The following is a 19,058-nucleotide window of genomic DNA, read 5'->3' as shown; positions in this document are numbered from 1 at the left end:
AATAAAGCTGTCTTTGCTGACAGCATCCACTGCTTCCAGTGCTGTTCTTAGCAAGAAACTCACTGAGCAGCATTAGCCTGTGCACTACTGCTTCTCCTGCTCTGGTTGTAGCTACCAAGGTAGACTCTAGCTGGGACACCATCCCCAGTGTATGTAACAACGGAGCTGTCAATGGGAAGAGCTACAAGGGACACCAAGCAGTCAGGGGCGCCTGCAAGCCCATTGGAAACTCCCCACCCCTGAACATCTAAAGAGATGGCACCAGACAGAGCCAAACCAACACTGTTTAAGCAGATCTACTCAGAATCAAGATCTCTCCTATCACCAGGTAGACATTAACATAGTGCAGCTCCACTAAACCAGGAAGATACCAACAGGTACTATTAGCATTTCAGGAAAAGTATAGGGAAAGATACAACTGAGCCCACTAGCACAGAGGTTTACTGCTGCCTGCAGAACATTCTGTTGTCCTGCAGAACACATTCCTGATGCAAGCTGAGCAATTAGATTATCCTGCTGCAAACCCAGAGTTTCACAATCACAGAATCCCAGCCTGGTTTGTGTTGGAAGGGACCTTAAAGCTCATCCAGCTCCAACCCCTGCCACAGGCAGGGACCCCTTCCACTGGAGCAGCTTGCTCCAAGCCCCTGTGTCCAACCTGGCCTTGAGCACTGCCAGGGATGGGGCAGCCACAGCTTCTCTGGGCACCCTGTGCCAGTGCCTCAGCACCCTTACAGGGCAGAATTCTTCCTGATGTGCTTAAAAGATGTTTAATTAGAAGCCAGCCTCCAGTAAATATCATTCCTCTTTCATGCTCATGAATCCTTCCAAGAGGAACAATGACTCAGAAGAGGTCTAAGGAGTAATGTTATATATGCAGTCAGGTCACATTTAAACTTGTGAAACCCACGCATATACACCAGCATCACCTCTTACTTGGAAGAAAGGCCAGCAGCCTTGTTACAAGGCAATTCCTCAGATATAAAGGACTGACATGCTGAGATGAGGCAGGTTTTTCAAGTACCACAAGAAACACCTCCCTGGGACTTGAATGCATTTCTGATCACTCTGCTTGCAGTGCACCTCCAGTGAAAGACAGGGAATGTGCTGCTCTCTTCTACCTGTCTCCAGGGGCTCTGTGGTGCTGCCTGTGTCCAGCAATGACTGGTAGCTGCTGAAGCACCCTGCATGCACTTAAGTTTGGCAGGAAATAGCGCAGAGAACACATGCTCAACAGTGGCAGGCAGAAAACGCTTCTTTCCTTAGGGCATCTGGCCCAGGGCCTCAGTGTATTTTGCTCTAGAAGTCCAGGAAGGCAACACCAGCAATCAGAAATCTAATGAAAGGTTGGGACTTCTGTATCAAAGCTAAAAATACGGATCCCTGAACCCACCCTCACAAGTGCAAGAATCTGAGACCACAAAACCTGTGTACAAACCAGTTTCCACTGGGCTCCAAGAGCTCTGCCCAGCATCCCAGAAACCCATACTGGAAAGTTACATACATCATCCAGATGATCTCCCTGCAATGATGGCAGCACATCCTGTTCAGGGTCCAGTGGGATGGGGTCTCCATACAGCAGGATGTGGGAGCTCCTTCCAGAATTCTCCAAGGTGAAGAACAATATTCACCTCATCCAGAATTCATACTGATCTTTCCAAGGGAAGAAGTCACAAAAGCTACCTGACAGAGGAGCTCTCATGGCAGCTAGGCACTTTGCAGATACTCCTGAATCCTGAGTGATCTGACTCTCACAGAGCACTGCAGAAATAGCTGTCTGGTAGGGACAGCCTCCAGATGTGGGAGGGCAAAGCTGCTGAATTCAAACAGATTGCAACATGCTGAATTATTCCTAAAATACAGAAGTGTTCCAGGTCCCAGACAAGCAAAAAGCAGCAAAATTAAAAAGAGAGGGCAGCCTGAACAGCGCTGCTGGTCCTGCTCAATGGTCCTGGTGGCACCTTACACCAGAGGAAGTAACAAACTTCAGGAATTCCACACTCCGGGCTCACTTTGGGAAACAAGGTTTCCCAAACAGTTCATAAAGTTCAGCAGCATCTCTGAAAGGGGAGGTGGGGGATGTTTTACAGTTAAGCCCACTGCAGTACATTTATCTGTAATCTCTCTGGATGAGGTTGTGATGTTTCTTCCCCCAAACAGGCTTTCTGAGTAAGGCTTATGTGACCAAGAAGTATCAGCATCATCCCTCCAGCCATGACCACTGAGTCACAGGACAGTCCATGAGATGCTCTGATGCTCAGTTTCACATTCCTTCACTGATTCCTGAAAATCTGCTGGAGTCCTGCTGGTGATAAATCCAGAGGGCTGGAGCTGGTCAGTAGCAGAGTGTGAAAAAAGCATCATCTTTCCTGCAATGTCTCACTGGAAGGAACCAGCAGCAGCTTCAGCACTCTTCAGTAAGAGCCAAAGCCACCACAACTAAAGGAACAGGAGAGGCTGGCACATCCTGAGAGATGTGCTGCACACTTGCCATGGGGAAACACCTTTGGGAGCTGTGTCCCAAGCACAGCCTACCTGAGCAGTGCCCCCAAAGACCCAGAGTGCAGCCACTGCTTCCTTACAACATAGCAGGGAGAAAAGAACATTTGGGACCCTCACTTGTTTCTGTGGATTCCACCCAGGGCAGCACAAAGACAGCTCTGGAGAGACGCTTCTTCTCCCTTTCCGCAGCCAGAGGGGCACCTAGATGGAAAGGAACATATTTATGGCTTCCTAAGCTAGCAGGATATTCCCCGCGCAGGTTCATGGACAATTCCCTTGACCCAAGCTTTTGGCATCTTTAGGGGCTTCCTTTTAAATGCCAGGCTGGCAGTTGGGGAGAGGCAGAATGCAAGTTTGCAGACAGAGAACTTGCTGCCTGCAGACCTCCATCTACTCTTCATTCAAACTGTTCTTGCACAGAAGTTGCAACTGCATGTACAGCCAAGGAGAGAGCTGCCAGTAAAATCAGCTGCAATCGACGTCAGAGCTCAACTTAAAGGTGTCTAATGGCCAAATTCCTTGAAAAGGGAGCAGGACTGAGCCCAAAGTCAGCAGCAAGCCTGTAAGAGGATTAAATTCTCCTGAGTTACATTAGTAAGGATCAAATAATAATAAAATCCAGAAACCTGGAAAGGACAGAAACCCTCACACACAAAGGCACAAGCCAGCTCCTAAGTGGGGGTTAGGAAAAGACTTCCCCTGTGGGCAAACCATTCCACGATCACTCATTTCATGATCATTTACTTCCTTCCCACAAACACTTGGCATTTTTCAGGAACACAGGAGACATCTAGGAACACACTGGCTTAACCCTTAACCTAGCATGGTGCTTCCCAGGCTTCACAAAGGAGGTTCTTCGGGCTGCAAACTACCAAACCAAGAACAATGTCATCCCAAACCCTCACAGAGGAGCCAAAGCCCTTGAAATTAGCATTTTTTTCATAGTGCAAAATGTTAGCTCACCTGCAGGCTGGCAAAGGGGAAAATGGGAGGTGAGAGGGCAGGGAGCCACAGGTCGTGCTTGGTTTCCTGCTGAAACACTTCAGAGCTGAGCCTCAGCTCCTCAGAAGAGCTGTTACAAATGTATTTGGTAGCTACAGGATAGACTTTACCTTGCAGCACTTTGAAGCTGCTTTCAAGTAGGTAGCCAGTGAACTCCATGAATTCTGTGATACATCATCCAAACCACATTGAGACTGAATCACAGAATCCCAGCCTGGTTTGGGCTCGAAAGGACCTTAAAGCTCATCCAGCTCCAACCCCTGCCACAGGCAGGGACCCCTTCCACTGGAGCAGCTTGCTCCAAGCCCCTGTGTCCAACCTGGCCTTGAGCACTGCCAGGGATGGGGCAGCGTCATGGTTTAAGCCCAGCTGGCAACCCAGAACCATGCAGCTGCTCTCTCACTCCCCCCACTTTTCCTCCCCCCGCTCCCAGAGGGATGGGGAGGAGAATCAAAGGAATGTAACTCCCACGGGTTGAGATAAGAACAGTCCAGTAACTTAGGTACAACACAAACCACTACTGCTGCCACCAATAATAATAATAATGAGGGAAATAACAAGAGAATACAATGGCTAACCACCTGCCGACTGATACTCAGCCTGTCCCGAGCACTGATCTAGCCCTTGCAGGTAGCTGTCCCCATTTTATATAGTAGGCATGATGTGCTGTGGTATGGAATACCTCTTTGGCTAGTTTGGGTCAGGTGTCCTGTATCTGCTTCCTCCCAGCTTCCCCTCCTCCCTGCCAGAGCATCGGACTCAGAAAGTCCTTGGTCAGATGAAACATTACTGAGCAGCAACTGAAAATATCGGTGTTATCAGTGCTGTTCCCAGGCTGAAAGTCAAATCCACAGCAGTGCACCAGCTACTAAGAAGGAGAAAAAATAACTGCTACTGCTGAACCCAGGACAGGCAGCCACAGCTTCTCTGGGCACCCTGTGCCAGCGCCTCAGCACCCTCACAGGGAAGAGCTTCTGCCTAAGAGCTCAGCTCAGTCTCCCCTCGGGCAGGTTCAAGCCATTCCCCTTGGCCTGTCCCTACAGGCCCTTGTCCCAAGCCCCTCTCCAGCTTTCCTGCAGCCCCTTTAGGCACTGGAGCTGCTCTCAGGTCTCCCCTTCAGGAGCCTTCTCTTGTCCAGGCTGACCCAGCCCAGCTCTCTCAGCCTGGCTCCAGAGCTGAGCTGCTCCAGCCCTCGCAGCAGCTCCGTGGCCTCGTCTGGACTCGCTCAGGCAGGTCCACAGCACAGTGGAGATTTAAATGCAGACCCGCCAGGGCTGGATGCAAGCCCTCCAGGTTTGGAACCTTGATGCCAGACTAGCAGGAACTTACACACAGAGAGGACTACCCTGAATTAATTTCTGAAGGACAGTCCCTTGTCCATAATAATCTGATGATCACAAACTGTAATTATGGGGAAAAGGTGCTTTGGAAACTACTCACTGGATGCTGATAGAAAGAAGACTTCCTAAGTGTTCTCAGCATCAATGAATTTCCTTCTCCCAGTTAATCATATATTAAAGTTGAATCCAAACAGACAGCAAACATCAGCTCTTTAACGCAAAAATATTATGGTGGTTTGTGATCATCCCAAAACCCAGCATTGTGAACCAGGATATTCAGACTCCAGGATGAAATTCAGACACTCCAGACAATACAATTAATGCCAGCAGATCTAGTTTCATACTTCTTCATTCTGCTGTCACTTCAAGGGAGTGGTTGATTCTTTTCTATTCAGAATGTAACTAAATGTAAGTTAAAGAGTATGGTAAGGTGCTGCTACTGCAATTCGACAACGCCTCAACCTTGCAAAATTAACCAAAGAGGTATATCATACACACCCAACTTGTTGATGTTGGAAGACGTATCTTTTATACCAATCAGGATGCTGAATCTCAGTCTTCAGTGAAGAACTCAGTTGAGCCACACTCAGAGTTACACACAACACACAATAAAGGGCATTTTATTTTAACCTTCCTTCAGAATCAAAATGGTTTGGGTGGGAACACACTACTTCCCTGCTTCATAACTCTTTAGATTAAAGGATGTAGCCCTGAGAGTTTCATAAAGGAAAAGCAAACCTCATCTTGACTTTTTCCTACTTATGTGTCTCTCTCACCCACATGGAGTATCACTGCCTAGTTTCCAAAGTGGAAAGGAAAAGTGACAGTGAAATGACTGAGCAGCACTGTAGAAGAGATCTTGGCTCCACATATCATAGAACTATGGAATGATTTGGGCTGAAGGGACCTTAAAGCTCATCCAGTTCCACCCCCATGCCACGGCACGGGCAGGGACCCCTTCCACTGGAGCAGCTTGCTCCAAGCCCCTGTGTCCAACCTGGCCTTGAACACTGCCAGGGAGGGGGCAGCCACAGCTTCTCTGGGCACCCTGTGCCAGCGCCTCACAGCTTTTGTAAAGAACAAGATCAAATTAAAGTAAGGTAGGAAGGATGCAGAACACTCACCTCTACAATCCCCCAAGATAAACAAGAACTCAAACATTTTTGCTCAGGTTGAAAAGAAGTGGCCTTCAGAAGGTGAACCTTGCACTGCTCTGACTTTCCTGGTTATGAACATCCTTAAGAAGTGAAAATCCTCACAACTTAAATACTTAAAATGCTGAAAGTATTTCTTGTTTGTGTGCTATTCAGGTTCAAAGCTGTTGAAATGCCAACAAGCAGCTCAACAGACAAAGCATCAGTTGAAAGAACATACTATTAAAATAGTGTATATATAGGAATACTCCTGGTGCTGCTCTTCGAACACCTTTTCTGTTGCTAAATTTCAGCCCATGTTGGAAGACAGAGTATCCCTAACACATGGTGTATTTCTGTCTTCAATAAAGCTATCTTGGCGTTGTCAAGACAAACTGACTAATGACCAGACCAGTCTGGGATTACTAAAATTAATATCCTTTTTTATCTAAATAAATATATTTCTCCATCAATTTTCCTGCCTAGGAATTCCATAAGAGATCTGTTGCCAAGTATTAACATCCAGATGTCTGTAAACGTGGTTTATTTGGTCAGTATATGGGAAAGGGATGGAAATTTCATTTTTATGCGTGTATCAGCAATTTACTGTGTAAGATCATGTGAAAATCACAGATTTATAGACAACTTGCAAGTCTCCCTCTCTAAAACCTTGGATTAAAACTGCATACAGAGAAACTGGTCCTCTCCAGAGCTATGGAACTGCAGGACCTGCATGAACATCAACACCTCCAGCATGATCACGTGTACATTACGCCTCTGAGCACAACTGATGTGGTTATGAGGCAAGACTCCCAAAGTGAGAACATCCAGGAAAAGCCCTTAGTGTAACAGCTACGTCAGAAGAGCAACTTCAAATTGACCCTATTAAAACAAAGGTCCAGGAACCGTTACCTACTTCACCAAGCCTCAAAAGAATAGATGTTGATGTGAAGGTGCTGGGTCAGAACTAACAAACCCCAGCTCAGAAAGGTGAAGAGAATGGATCTCCCCTGTGTCACAGGAAACCTGAAAATCCAGAGACAAGCTCTCACCTATTCCAGCCTTGTGAGGGTCTCGGAGAAGTAGAATGTAGGAGCAAGCCAGGAGTAACCTGTGTGTTAGGGTGCAATGGACAGCACTGCACCTTATCAAAAAGGTCTTGTTCCAGGGAAGAATGAATGACCCCAGAGTTGCAAAGAAATGTGCTTTTGTGAAAGACAACAACTCCAGCACTGAAGGAACGTATCTCGGGTGTTAAGGTCAAAACTTCTTCACACTGTAAATCCCATAACTAAATTCCTATTATTTTCTTAATGTTCTCTTCCTGTACCAAAATTTATCACTCTTGGTCTCAGCCCACTGGTCATTTAAATTTGAAGATGAACATATTCATCTACTCGTTAGGCAAATGGGAATCTAAAGAGACTTTATCAACTTAAAATGCAAGTGCATTAGAAAAATAAAATCCATTTTTATTGCTCTCCCCAAGGAACACGAGAATTATTAAACAAGAACATTGGAAAAACTAATCACGACTGGTAAATGACTAATGGTTCACTGTGGTGTGTGCACGTGGGTGTGCTCACACACAGCATTCACAGCTGGGTTTTAACTGTGTAAGGCATTGGAAGTTTTATCAAGCACAACAGTGGTACTTGCCATTTGCTGCTCTGGTACCCCCCAAAAAGTAAAAGCTAAAAAACTTACTGTGAGGAAACAGTAAAGCTGCAAATCTGAAGATTAAAAATTAATGGAGAAATAGTGATGCCAAAGGTTCTTCCTGAACCTTAAATTCACACCAGTGAACCACTTCCACACCTGTCCCTCATTAGTCAGAGCCTAACCCTGACATCACCATATCCTGTATGTGGAAGGTCCAAGAAAAAGGCAAGAATACCTTAACTCTGAATATATTAATCTCATGGTTTAAATTCACAACCCTCAAACTGGTTTTGCACATGCAAAGCATTATCACTGCCCCTCCTCAGCTAATGCTGGCACACCATAGCCCAGCCCACATCCAGCTCCTAACCTTACACTGCTTTTGCAAAGAAATTCCCTCATCAGCTGAACTTCCTCATGCTCACCAGGGCCCAAAGGGAAAGATGTTTTTAAAAGATCAAACCCATCATTTCTTATTTATGGGGTTGTGAAATATTTACTGTGTATTCCAGTTTGGAAAAAAAACATATTCCCATTTTCTTCTTCGCCTTGTAAAGAAATAATGTCACCCAGCGGACATACAGGCTCCTTGCGGTCACTGGCCTGCATTCAGGTGATGGTTTGAATGCATTTGGCTGAGGAAGTGGAAAGAAAAACATTCTGCTTGCAGCCTACAACCTCCTCAGACCCACATGAAAGTGTCCCCCCACCACTGAATGTCCCATCTTAGCCCAGCACCCAGCTACCACCTAGCACACAATAAGCAAGTATGACACTGCTATGAATGAGGAGGGAGAAAACAAAGCTCCCAGATCCTATGACAGCACAGTTGTATTTCATTTTCAAAAGATGAATGTGCACTGCCAAGGCCACCACTAACCCATGGCACTGAGGGCCTCGTGTACATGGTTTGTGAACACTGCCCTGGCCCTGCTGCCACACTGGTGCTGCTACAGGCCAAGATGCTGGCGGCTTCCTGGCTGCCTGGGCACAAGCTGCTCATGTTCAGCTCCATCAATCAGCAACCCCGGGTCCTTTTCCATGAGCAGCTTTCCAGCCACTCTTCCCAAGCCTGGAGTTGTTGTGGCCCAAGTACGGCGGGCCCAGCTCTTTGCTGATCTGCTACACCTAGGTACTCTATCAGAGGAACTGAAAATCTGGCAAAGAGAAATGACTCAGACATCATAAGGCACCCACCAGAAAACTGTGCCGCAACGTGGGAGCTCCAGCATGAGAATGCTGGATGGGCTGGCAATGTCCCCAGCAGCCAGCTCTGCTGCACCACGGCCATGTGCTTCCCTCTAGGCCACGGGAAAGCCTGAGCTCGGATTCAAGCTCTGAGCCAGGGATGGTGACAGCACCCAGCTAGTCAAAACCCAAGAGAGACTGGATCGTCCTGCCTGCTTCATCACATACATAGCAGGGACTGGAGTACCTCTTCTGAGGATCATTTTGGTGCCTCTTTTATAAGGATCTATCCTTAAGAGCAGTTATTTTTAACTCTGTGGCACTGCAGCAGATACTGTGCATCCCTGCCTTCCTTTTTCCCTCAGCAAAGCAGGGCTGAAATTTGCCTTGTCAGTGGGAGACCAGAGGGAGCTGCAGGGCACGGGAGCTACTGCCCCAGGGCTCAGCTCCATGGCTGTGCTCTGCCAGCTACCACCCACCCCTGCTTCACAGGTGGGTCCTGCCTGAGGGCACAATGGGGGCTCCAGTGTGGGGCATGGCACTGCTGACCATGGCTTGGATGTAGCCCCTCTTCCATCTGTACTGCTGCTGTCCTTAGCCTTGCCTCAGACACTGTGACTGGTGCTCATCCATGGCTCTGCCACTTCCCACAGCCCCTTCTCCCAGTGTCCAGTCACGAGACCACCAAGGGCTCTGTAAATCAGTATTTTCCTGGTGAATACAGTCACTTCTCTGTCCCCTTCAAAGGGCGACATGGAGCAAGTCCTGCCTCCTCCCAGGAGACATTCAGCCAGGACGCTCTTTAGTGCCAGAACTTACCACCCCCTCCAGAAAAACTTCAGACCACAGTGGTCTGGGAAGAGCTGCTCATGGGGGTATGTGGAGGTGACATTACATTATCACACAGGACCTCAAGACCACTTTGTGCCCCTGCTGCAACCTGATAACGCAAGAGGATGGTCTGAAATATCTGGTGCATATCATCACCTGTGAAATGGTACTATTGATTCTCAATTCCATTTCAATTTCAGTCATCTGCTAACAGGGACAAGCGGCCCCAACACAACAGAAAGGACAATAGAGACGAAGGAAAAACAGGCCGTGCTACTTGGGGTCAGTCTGGGGATTCCATGGGATCTGGCCCAGGAGTTTTCAATCCATGCAGCTGGGCACAGTGAGCTTAAATGTGTGTTGTGGTTTAAATAGCACTGCATCAGCTACCAAGAAGGAGAAAAATGACTGCTAGTGCTGAACCCAGGACAATGTGCTATGGAAGTTGCTCCCACTGATGTTAGAATCTAAGGCACAAGTGAAGGAGGCTGTCAGGAGCTGCCAGGCCAAGGCCGGTCTGAGCTTGCATACAGGATTTGTACTCTGGCCTCCCAGGGATCTCCCAGATGATGGGAGTCCACTGAAGAGCTGGGCAGCAGTAACCTGCTGGCAGCACCACACAGGTCTGCTTTTCAGGAACAGCACAAAATCCAGCTGTGCCCTGAAGAGAACTGCATGTACACACAAGCAGGAGATGGAGACATAGGGAATAGGATATACCAGGAAATAGCCATCAGTGGTCTTCCAGGAACTGCCACTGAATTGCCGTAGTAACAAACCACACCACCTCTGGGAATAAAAGCAAGCAGAGCACTGGAACTGGCTTGTTTTAAGTGTGGCTTTTTTGCCTTGCACGTCACAGAGTAACTGGCTGGTGGCATTGCTCAGCCTAACAGAGCAAGCTTCACACTCATAGCTAGTACTGTCTGTGAGTACTACCTGCTTTTAGACTACAACTTGCTTATCATGGTCCTCAACATTGTTAACAGGGCAAAAGAACAGGGCAAACCACACTATCAGCAACCTCCCCTGAACTCAGCCAACCCAACTGGCACGCTGGAGATGAATTCAAGGCTCCTGAAATCATCACTTTCTGAGCCTTCCCACTTTCGGCAACATTTTATGTCAAGTTTCCAGGAATGGCAAGACTCTTCCTCACAGTACTAATCACCACCAGGGTCAGGACTTCTCCCTGAGAAGAGGAACACTTACTAAGTCTCTAATAGCAAACCAGACACACATGAAGCTAATACACCAGCTGTACCTTAGAAACCTTCAGCTTTTAGCAACTTTTCCCTATCCGTTTTCCTGTGCATTTGTTTTCTGTTTCCTTCCGCAGGGCACACACATGAATCCAATAGTGCAAGACTGCACCCAGCAGACAGGGACTGGGCTGCAAAAGCCTGGACACTTGTGCTTTCTTCCTCGGCCACTCACCCGCTGGTTGCCTCTGGCAAGTCTCTTTCTTCCCATCCTGCTGCTTCCTGGCCTGCCTGCAGAATACCAACTGCTCTGGAAGTGATCCGAGGCTCATCTAGGAAAAGGCTTAGAAGTACTATGGACTTGTAGCATTATTTGGTATTTTGAAAACAGGTACTAAAAGGCCAGTGGTAGCTGAAATTAGGCAAGTGCCATATTAAGTTGCCAGACTAACCGTAATTCTGCCCCAGGCTGATTAAAAGAAGCAGAGAAACTATCGCAAAAAGCAGTAATGAGCATGGAGACAAAGTGCTTATGCACTGACAGGTGAAATAAGATTTCATGGGCAACCACAAAATTCAGTCTAACTCTGTGCTCTGCAAGCCAGTCATGGCTGTATGGGAGATGTTCTTGTACGTAAGTTCCTCCTTCCTAGACAGGAGAACAAGAACATCACCAGATTCCTATAGCTTCAATATTACAATCCATAATCTGCAGAGTTACAGATCTGGAAACAGAGAAGGCTACGTGGCTCTGGAGACAACGGCTGTGCTGGTGGAAGCCCCTACTCCCCTCTGCCTCCTGGGGATGAGACCAGAGCCAAGCTACCAGCACGGAGACCATCCTTGTTCTCTTCCTGACCCAACCGCAGCTCCCAGCTACAGGCACTACCATGGGTACAAGTGCTGAGCATGGGTACACACTGGCACCAGCCCTGCTCTGCAAACTGTTGTCCCCAAACTGTGACACGTGCACTGAACGCCACTCACTGAAGGCAACCTGCTTCATGACCCAGCACTGTGCAAGTACCTACTCACCTCAGAGGTGATGCTCCCCCAGCAGTGTCCCTGGCCCATGGTCCCTGCTCTGGACCCCGTTCGCAGGGGTTTCCTGTAGGTCTCTGTCACATTGCCAGGAATACCCTGTGGTATGTGAGCAGCAGGACGGAGGCTGCGTTTGCAAAGTGTGTACCTCCCCTGAACATGACTGGAATTTTCATGGCGAATGATGGTGCAGATCTAGCCCAAACAGCTTCTTTCTGAGGACTTCCAGACTTCATTAGGGACTAGTGATAGGACAAGCGGTAACAGGTTAAAAGTTAAAACAGGGGAAGTTCAGACTGGATATAAGGAAGAAGTTCTTTACTGTGAGGGTGGTGAGGCACTGGAAAGGGTTGCACAGGGAAGCTGTGAATGCTCCATCCCTGGCGGTGTTCAAGGCCAGGTTGGACAGAGCCCTGGGTGACACAGTTTTGTGTGAGGTGTCCCTGGCCATGGCAGGGGGGTTGGAACTTGACGATCTTAAGGTCCTTTCCAACCCTAACTATTCTATGAGTCTATGCTTCTATGAGCATCTCAGAAAAGACGGCCAGCCTCTTCTACAGGAAGAGCCAGTGACCCTGATGTCAAACTGGCCACCCCTGCCTAGGAAAAGTATCACACAGAAAGCTTCTTTCAAAATGACTCTCCTCCCTTCCTTCTCCCTGCCAAAGTTGGTAGCACTTAGACAAGCCTTTTTATTAGCACATTAGCACTGTGGGTTGCATTGTTTTCTTCTCTCTACATGTGGGAATTCTGGTCTTAGACCCTGAGCCAAGGCTAGAAAAGTACCTCCCAAAGCCAGTCAACTGTGTCCCCATGAGCACATCCCCTCCTCAACACCAAAGATCTGTGTCCCTTCAGGAATGGGTAAAAAGGAATAAAAACGGTGAGGGCCAGAGACACGATCTATAGACTAAAGGGCTGAAAATAACCAAGTGCAACAGTTTTTCCTCAAGGGAGTCTTCAAAGTGCCTTCTCAGCTGGAAAGTCTAAACACCACTGTCTCCTCTTTAAGCAGGCAGCAAACAAACAACTGGCCTCAGCTGTGTCCCAGCCTCCCCCATGGCTCCTTACTTTCCAAGCAAAAAGGCCAGGCTAGCCCTTCTCACAGCAGCCCTTTCTTAGCTAAACCCTGCAGACCTGGAGCATAGGCATGGCACAACACAGCTTCACCCATCATGTCAGTAACTCATCCTCCCACCAGGCCAAGCACTCCCCACTCACAGACCCAGGGGGGCAGGATGCAGACTTTGCCTTCCAAGAGCAAACAAGACTCGGGTAAGTCCAGGGAGCACCACACAGCAACTGCCACCAAACCTCAGATACTGCCATGACCACGCCAAGGTGCCCGTGCTGTGCTCTGCAGAGGCACCAGCAGAGATGTGCCCTCACTTGACACACAAGGTTGCCTTCCCCACAACTTTTCGTGAGACCATGGTGAAGCTGACTCCAAAAAGTCACCATGGAGAAAACTTGAAGAGCTTTTAAAACCCTGCAGGTCTAGTTAGTTAAATGCATATCAAGGACCCACTGCTGGTCAAGGCAGCTCCTCATCCACACCAGTTTAGGATGTATGCAGTCTATGCCCTGGAGAGAAGCCCATGAGAGAAAACAAGATCTTGCTATGTCCCTTAAATACTGAGAAATTTTGGAAGAAGGCACCAAACCATGTCTGCAGAGACCATGAACCTAGAGGTTCCCCATGAGATAGAAATAGCAGAGGAAGATCTGAACAATACAGACATCTGTAATAGAAAGGGTGTAAACAGCCAAATCAGGTCACAGAGGAATAGCAGCGGAGCAGCAGGCGAAACAAAAATAGCAGGAAAGGAAAGATAAATACAAAATTCCTAAAATACAAGAGGAGCAAACAGACTGACAAGGGAACAAGAGAGCCATTGAGTGGGAAAAGGAGAAGAGCTGTGCAGAGGCAACCAGGGTAGGCCAGGGATTCAACCCAGCCCCAGAGGGGAAGGGAGGAAAGAAGGCAGCTGAACTATTTCACTGCAGCAGCAAGGAGGGGAAGAGGAAGATGACTCGGCCAGGAAATTACAACCATCTGCACTTAGAACAGCAGCACTGGTGGAGCAGTTTCACCTTCACTCTGTGAGACAGGTGACATGGCCAGCCTGCTCCTCCACCAGGATGGATGCTGCAGTGGATATTCCTTCCCCATCCCCACCACTCACCGCTTCCTTGCTCTGGTGGCTTGGTCTTGCCTCCAGCTCTTCCAGCTCGATGAAAATATTTTGGGATAGCAATGAGAGTGGCAGGTAAAAAGGGGGTTTAGTAATTCCTGCACAGGAAAAAGGGCCAGACTGGTACAGCCCTGCATGAAGATGGAAGCAGTGTCTGCCTCTCTTAGTGCTCCCTGCTTCATCTCCACTACCATGGGGGCTTGTCTGAAGCCTGGTGCAAAGCAGCTGCCTACCACTGTTCCCTCCTAGAGTCTTGCTCTGTCTGTACCTTTCCATTCTCCTCCACTCCCCAAGATCCAGCACCATAGAAGAGGCAGTTTCATCCACAGAAATCCTCCTATGGCTGGAATGACCTGGGGGTCTGCCCACACAACAGGCATGAACCCTCCTGGTTTTTCTCCCTCTAACTCCTCATACCTTCCTCTCTCCTGTCTTTCTCAGCCAAACTAATTCGCACAACAGATAAGAAGCCGAAAAGCTGACTTATAGAAAAAAAAAACCCCACCTCTGGAACATACAGTACTGTGCCCAATGCCTAAATAAGAAGCCCAGGATGCACACAGCCTAGCCCAGAACCCAGTAGGGCCCAGTATCAAAACTGAGAGCAAGGGGGCCAGGAGATGGGCCTGGAAAGGTTCAGGATAAGCGAAACACTGACGGGGCAGCAGAGCACCTACTGAAATAGAGACAACAGAGGTGACAGGAGCCTGGGAAGGAGTTTCCATTCCCTGCATGCAGCTGAGCACCCCATGTCACAGATAGGGCCCAACTGCAGAGCCCATCACCCCCCAGCGAGCACCAGGACAGGGTGCACACTGTGTGATGCTGGGTGCTGCTGAGGTGTTCTGGCTCAGGGCTGAGGCTCTTCACCTGCAGTGAAGTCAGTCCTGCTTCCTTCTGCAGACAGGAAGCCAACGCTCCCCTGCTGACCCCAATCTTCCCCTGTCACAGAACAGGCCTGAAGCAGCAGCAGTTCTAATGAGGCTGTACTTTCTAATTATCATTTGCTATTGATCTAACATTTTTATACCCACCCAGGGTAAGTTCAGTGCTTCCAAGCTGCCTCCTGTAACCACCAAGGTTGGTAACTTACCTTTCCAATGGGAACCATGGCCCTCACCTAACATGATCATAGCAAAACCCAGGTCAGCCTGAGGTCCCTGGCGGGGTCTGCTCGGAGCCCAGACCTGGTTACTCGGGACTTCATCCAAGCTGGTCTTGCAAACCGCCAAGGATGCATCAGACACAGCCGCTCTGACCAACCTGCTCCGCAGCACAGGGGAAGGCTTTTCCTTCCACACACCCTCAGCCTCTTCTCTTTCCACTTTATGCCCATGTTCCCTCACTCCCCCACCACTGGGAACTGCCTGGCCCCAAGTTCCCCATCACCCCCTCACAGCCGCTGCCGAGGAGAGGCTGCGCTGAAGCGGCTCCGGGCTACCAGGGCAGGGACACCCGGCCGCACACCGCAGCTCCTGGGTTTAACCCCCCACCAGACTCCATCGCCGCGGAGGCTGGCAGCGGTCAGCACCTCCCCTGTGGGGCCGAGGAGGCCGGGAGCGGCGGCTGTGCCCATGGCCGCCCCGCCGCGGCCCCCTCCCCGCCCGCCGCCATCCCCGCGGAGGGGACGCCCTCTGCCGGCCGCGCCGCAGCCCCGCAGCGCCCCCGCCCCGCCACATCCCCCGGGGGGCCGGCGCCCGCCATGCACGCCATGAGTACTTACTGCCCTGGGAGGCTCCTTCCCCTGAGGCAGCTTCGGTGTCTGCAAAGAGAAAGAGCTGCACTTAGATCTGACGGACGACTCTGCCCCGGCGCCTCGCCGCCCCCGGCCGCGGCTCTTCTCTGCTACCGCAGCCCGCGATGCGCGGCCGAGCGGAGCCGCCGCCTTGGCCAAGAGGCACCGGCTCCCTCAGCGGCCCGGCCGCCGCTCACAGCGCGGGCTGCCAAAGGCCGTGGTGGGCTCCGAACCGGACCGCTCAAGTCCCGCCTGTGGAAACGCGGCTGCCCGCGGCCCCCGAGAGCCTCCAGAACCGGGTTCTCGTTTCTCACGCTGTCACAGGGGCCTGGACTCCACATGGGATGGCTCAAAGGGATGGCTCAAAGGGATGGCCCTACCCCTGCTCCGAGGGGCTTCAGGATGCCCTAAAGAGCGTTTGAGAGGCGCGGGGTGCGAGGGACTGCAGCAGCCTCCCTGCAGTCCCCGACAGCTCCGCCGCTGCCGCCATCCTCCTCCCGCCCCTGGCCGCTGGTGGTGCGTGTCCAAGCAGAGGGACCCTGACCACGGCGAGCACAGCCCGGCCGGACGCACCCCAGCAGTCCCACCCAGCGATGGAGCTCAGGACCGTGGCTTCTATCAGCTCCTGCTGAAGACTCGACATCGCTCATGTGCTCAGTGCCTGGACAAGTGCTGTCAACCCAGGAAAGCAAACATCCTGCTCCACTGCCGTGCCTCCCCTTCACTGCAGCGATGGCAAAGTCTCTGTCAGAGAGGGGCCACAAGATCCTCCCCCCCCCTGGGCTATTCTATCCTAAAGGGACATGGGAAAAGATGGGAGAAAAAGTTCCCTCCTCTGTAACACGTGGGACCGCAAGAAGCACTCAGCAAAGATCACATTCAAACCCTAAATGAGTGCAACAGGAAAAGCTGCAAGCTGGAAAACAAAACCCAGTGTTACAAGTCAAGGATCGTAAGTGATTAGGATTTCCAAGCCGTTTTGAAGTGTTTCATTTTCATCCTAAATTGCATATACTGTATGTCACATTATCTAATAACAGAACTACGTTTCAAAATATTCCATCTGTCTCTTGGAATCACGCTTGCATTGCTCTGGAAACCACAGCTGCAGAATGTCACAGCACTTCTGAATTTGAAATCTGCAACCTTAAGTAATGAACAGTTTGCATTTAATTTCCTTATTTCTTAAAAATAACACAAAGAAATGATTGTGGGTTCGTGAATTTGTACATTTCTACTCGATTAACCTGCCTGATTAGATCACTCTTCCAGGCAACAATATTAATTTGGCACAAATTCATCAACTGCGGGCCCATATCAGAAACCCTCAGCATCAAATACAAAACCTCGACAGTCAAAGCCCTGTATTTTTCCACAGCTGCTACTTGTTTGAATTACCACCTATCACTCAAGGAAAAAGCCAGCTCTGGCACAATGGAATTCTGCAAAATGCTGTCCTGGCATTCACAGACATAAGAGAGATGTACTATACATGCACCAGGCCATTTCTGTCATTTAAATAGCCTAATAAGTACTTTGGTCAAACTTAACAAGATTCAGGCAACACACAAAGGCTTAAGGAGCAGCTATTCCTGAACTGTTAAGAAATGGTGTTTCTCTTAGTCATAAGACAGACTAAAGTCTTCATGAATAAAAAAGAAACCCTTAAAAATCCCCTAACAGCCCGCTCTAAATCACCTTTGGGCTGAGACCAAGTAATTACAGCTTTAAAACAAAAGACCAATTTCTGAGAAAGTTGCAAAAGTGAGTGAGAGTAGGGAGGCTGGCAGGGAAGCTGGAAACCAGGCGAGTTAACTCCTGTGGCTCAAGCCACTTTCTGCATCTCCTATAAAAACCTGCCGCAGGCTGGGAAATATACACAGTGAAAAAACAGATGCTTGGGATGCAGCAGAAAGGGCCCAGAACCCCCCAAATTCTACATCAGCACAAAAATGAAACCCAACTTTCTTGAGCTCAGAAACCCCAGCTCTCCTCAGGAATGGTTATCTCATGGTTAATTTTCAACTTCTCACCTCAAAATGGTTTCAGTCACAGAACTGCTCCAACTGAGACTCCAAAAATGTCCACTTTGGAAAAAAACACATTTTTCCACATTCACAATTTGAACGAGTCATCTTCCTTTTCATACTGTTGGAATCGGGCAGAATCTCATTCTTGGAAAATATTATTCCAAAACTTTAAAAGCTTTGAGAATTTTTTAACAAGTGGGTCAAGCAGACACTTCACCTGGAGAACACAATCCTACGGTGGTGCACTCGGCATCTGTCATGAGTGATGATGGCACATCAGCCCTCGGCTCGCACCCCCATGAGGGAAGGTAACACAGAGCCAATCGGTTCAGAGGCAATGCAGCAAATAACAATGTAAATAAATAACAGAGGGAAATAACTGGAGCAAAATCATCATTCAGCCCAGAAAAGCTTATCTGGGAACAGAGAACTTCCACCAATTATTAGGACAGAGGCGATATATCCTGCGAGGGTTAAACTTGAGCCTTGCTATTTTCTTTCATTGGCTTTCTGAAGAATTCTCCTGGTAAAAAAAAAATCTCCCCTGCTTGGCCTCAGCCCAGAGGTTTTTAAATTTACTGTTTGCGAGTCTAATGAAGTAATTTCAGCCTTTTTTTTTTTTGGTGAGTTATCTCAAAGTGAAATAACTTTCCTGACTCAAAACATGCAGATGTTTCGCTGCTCATATTGCTTAAATACGACCCAACCATACAAAACAACTTTCTAGCTGACAGGCTCCTGAAGGCAATCCAAACCTTTCAATGGCTTGAAAAACCCCACGCAGCTAAACAGAAAGCACTGTAAGCAAAACATTTTTCAGGCCTGGGCTGCATGTAGGCGAAGCGGTAATGTTTGTGGGGATGGAGCCTTCCACCGGCACTGGGAATGCACAGCCCTTCTGCTCCCGCTGAACTCCAGCAGCTCTGCAGGAGGAAGGAGCCGCGGTCCTGCCGGGCTGCACAGCAGCTCACAAAGGAGCCTTTCAGCTCCACAACACAACTTTTTTTATTGTTGGGTTTCTTTATTACTTTCTCGGTGCATTGCGGGGAGGTGGAGGGGAAGGAACGAACCTTTTCACTTCTTCCTTCATAAAACGCAGTGAGGAAATTTCTCACCTACATTTCTGGTTCTTTGCAGAATGCTTTACATGGGGTTTTCCAAGTCTGCACCTCGGCTTTCACAGCACAGCTCAAGGGA

The 19,058-nt window shown here is 49.0% G+C and overlaps 1 protein-coding gene across 8 annotated transcripts in view; it reads right to left on the bottom strand.

Moving 5' to 3' along the window:
• Positions 1-19,058, bottom strand: part of ZNF618 (zinc finger protein 618) — a 154,865-nt gene that overhangs the window by 38,257 nt on the left and 97,550 nt on the right. For 6 of the 8 annotated variants that reach the window (XM_065696043.1, XM_065696045.1, XM_065696044.1 and 3 more), the window contains one exon: positions 15,820-15,858. In XM_065696043.1, the coding sequence (XP_065552115.1) occupies positions 15,820-15,858 (39 nt within the window). Of the gene's footprint in view, positions 1-2,619; positions 2,704-15,819; positions 15,859-19,058 lie in introns of all 8 variants that reach the window. The other 2 variants (XM_065696041.1, XM_065696042.1) reach the window with 1 other exon arrangement.

This window comes from Lathamus discolor, chromosome 15, assembly GCF_037157495.1.
Source record: "Lathamus discolor isolate bLatDis1 chromosome 15, bLatDis1.hap1, whole genome shotgun sequence".
Classification (NCBI taxonomy): domain Eukaryota; kingdom Metazoa; phylum Chordata; class Aves; order Psittaciformes; family Psittacidae; genus Lathamus; species Lathamus discolor.
The sequence above is the reverse complement of the archived record's forward strand: the minus strand, read 5'-3'. Positions and strand labels throughout refer to the sequence as shown.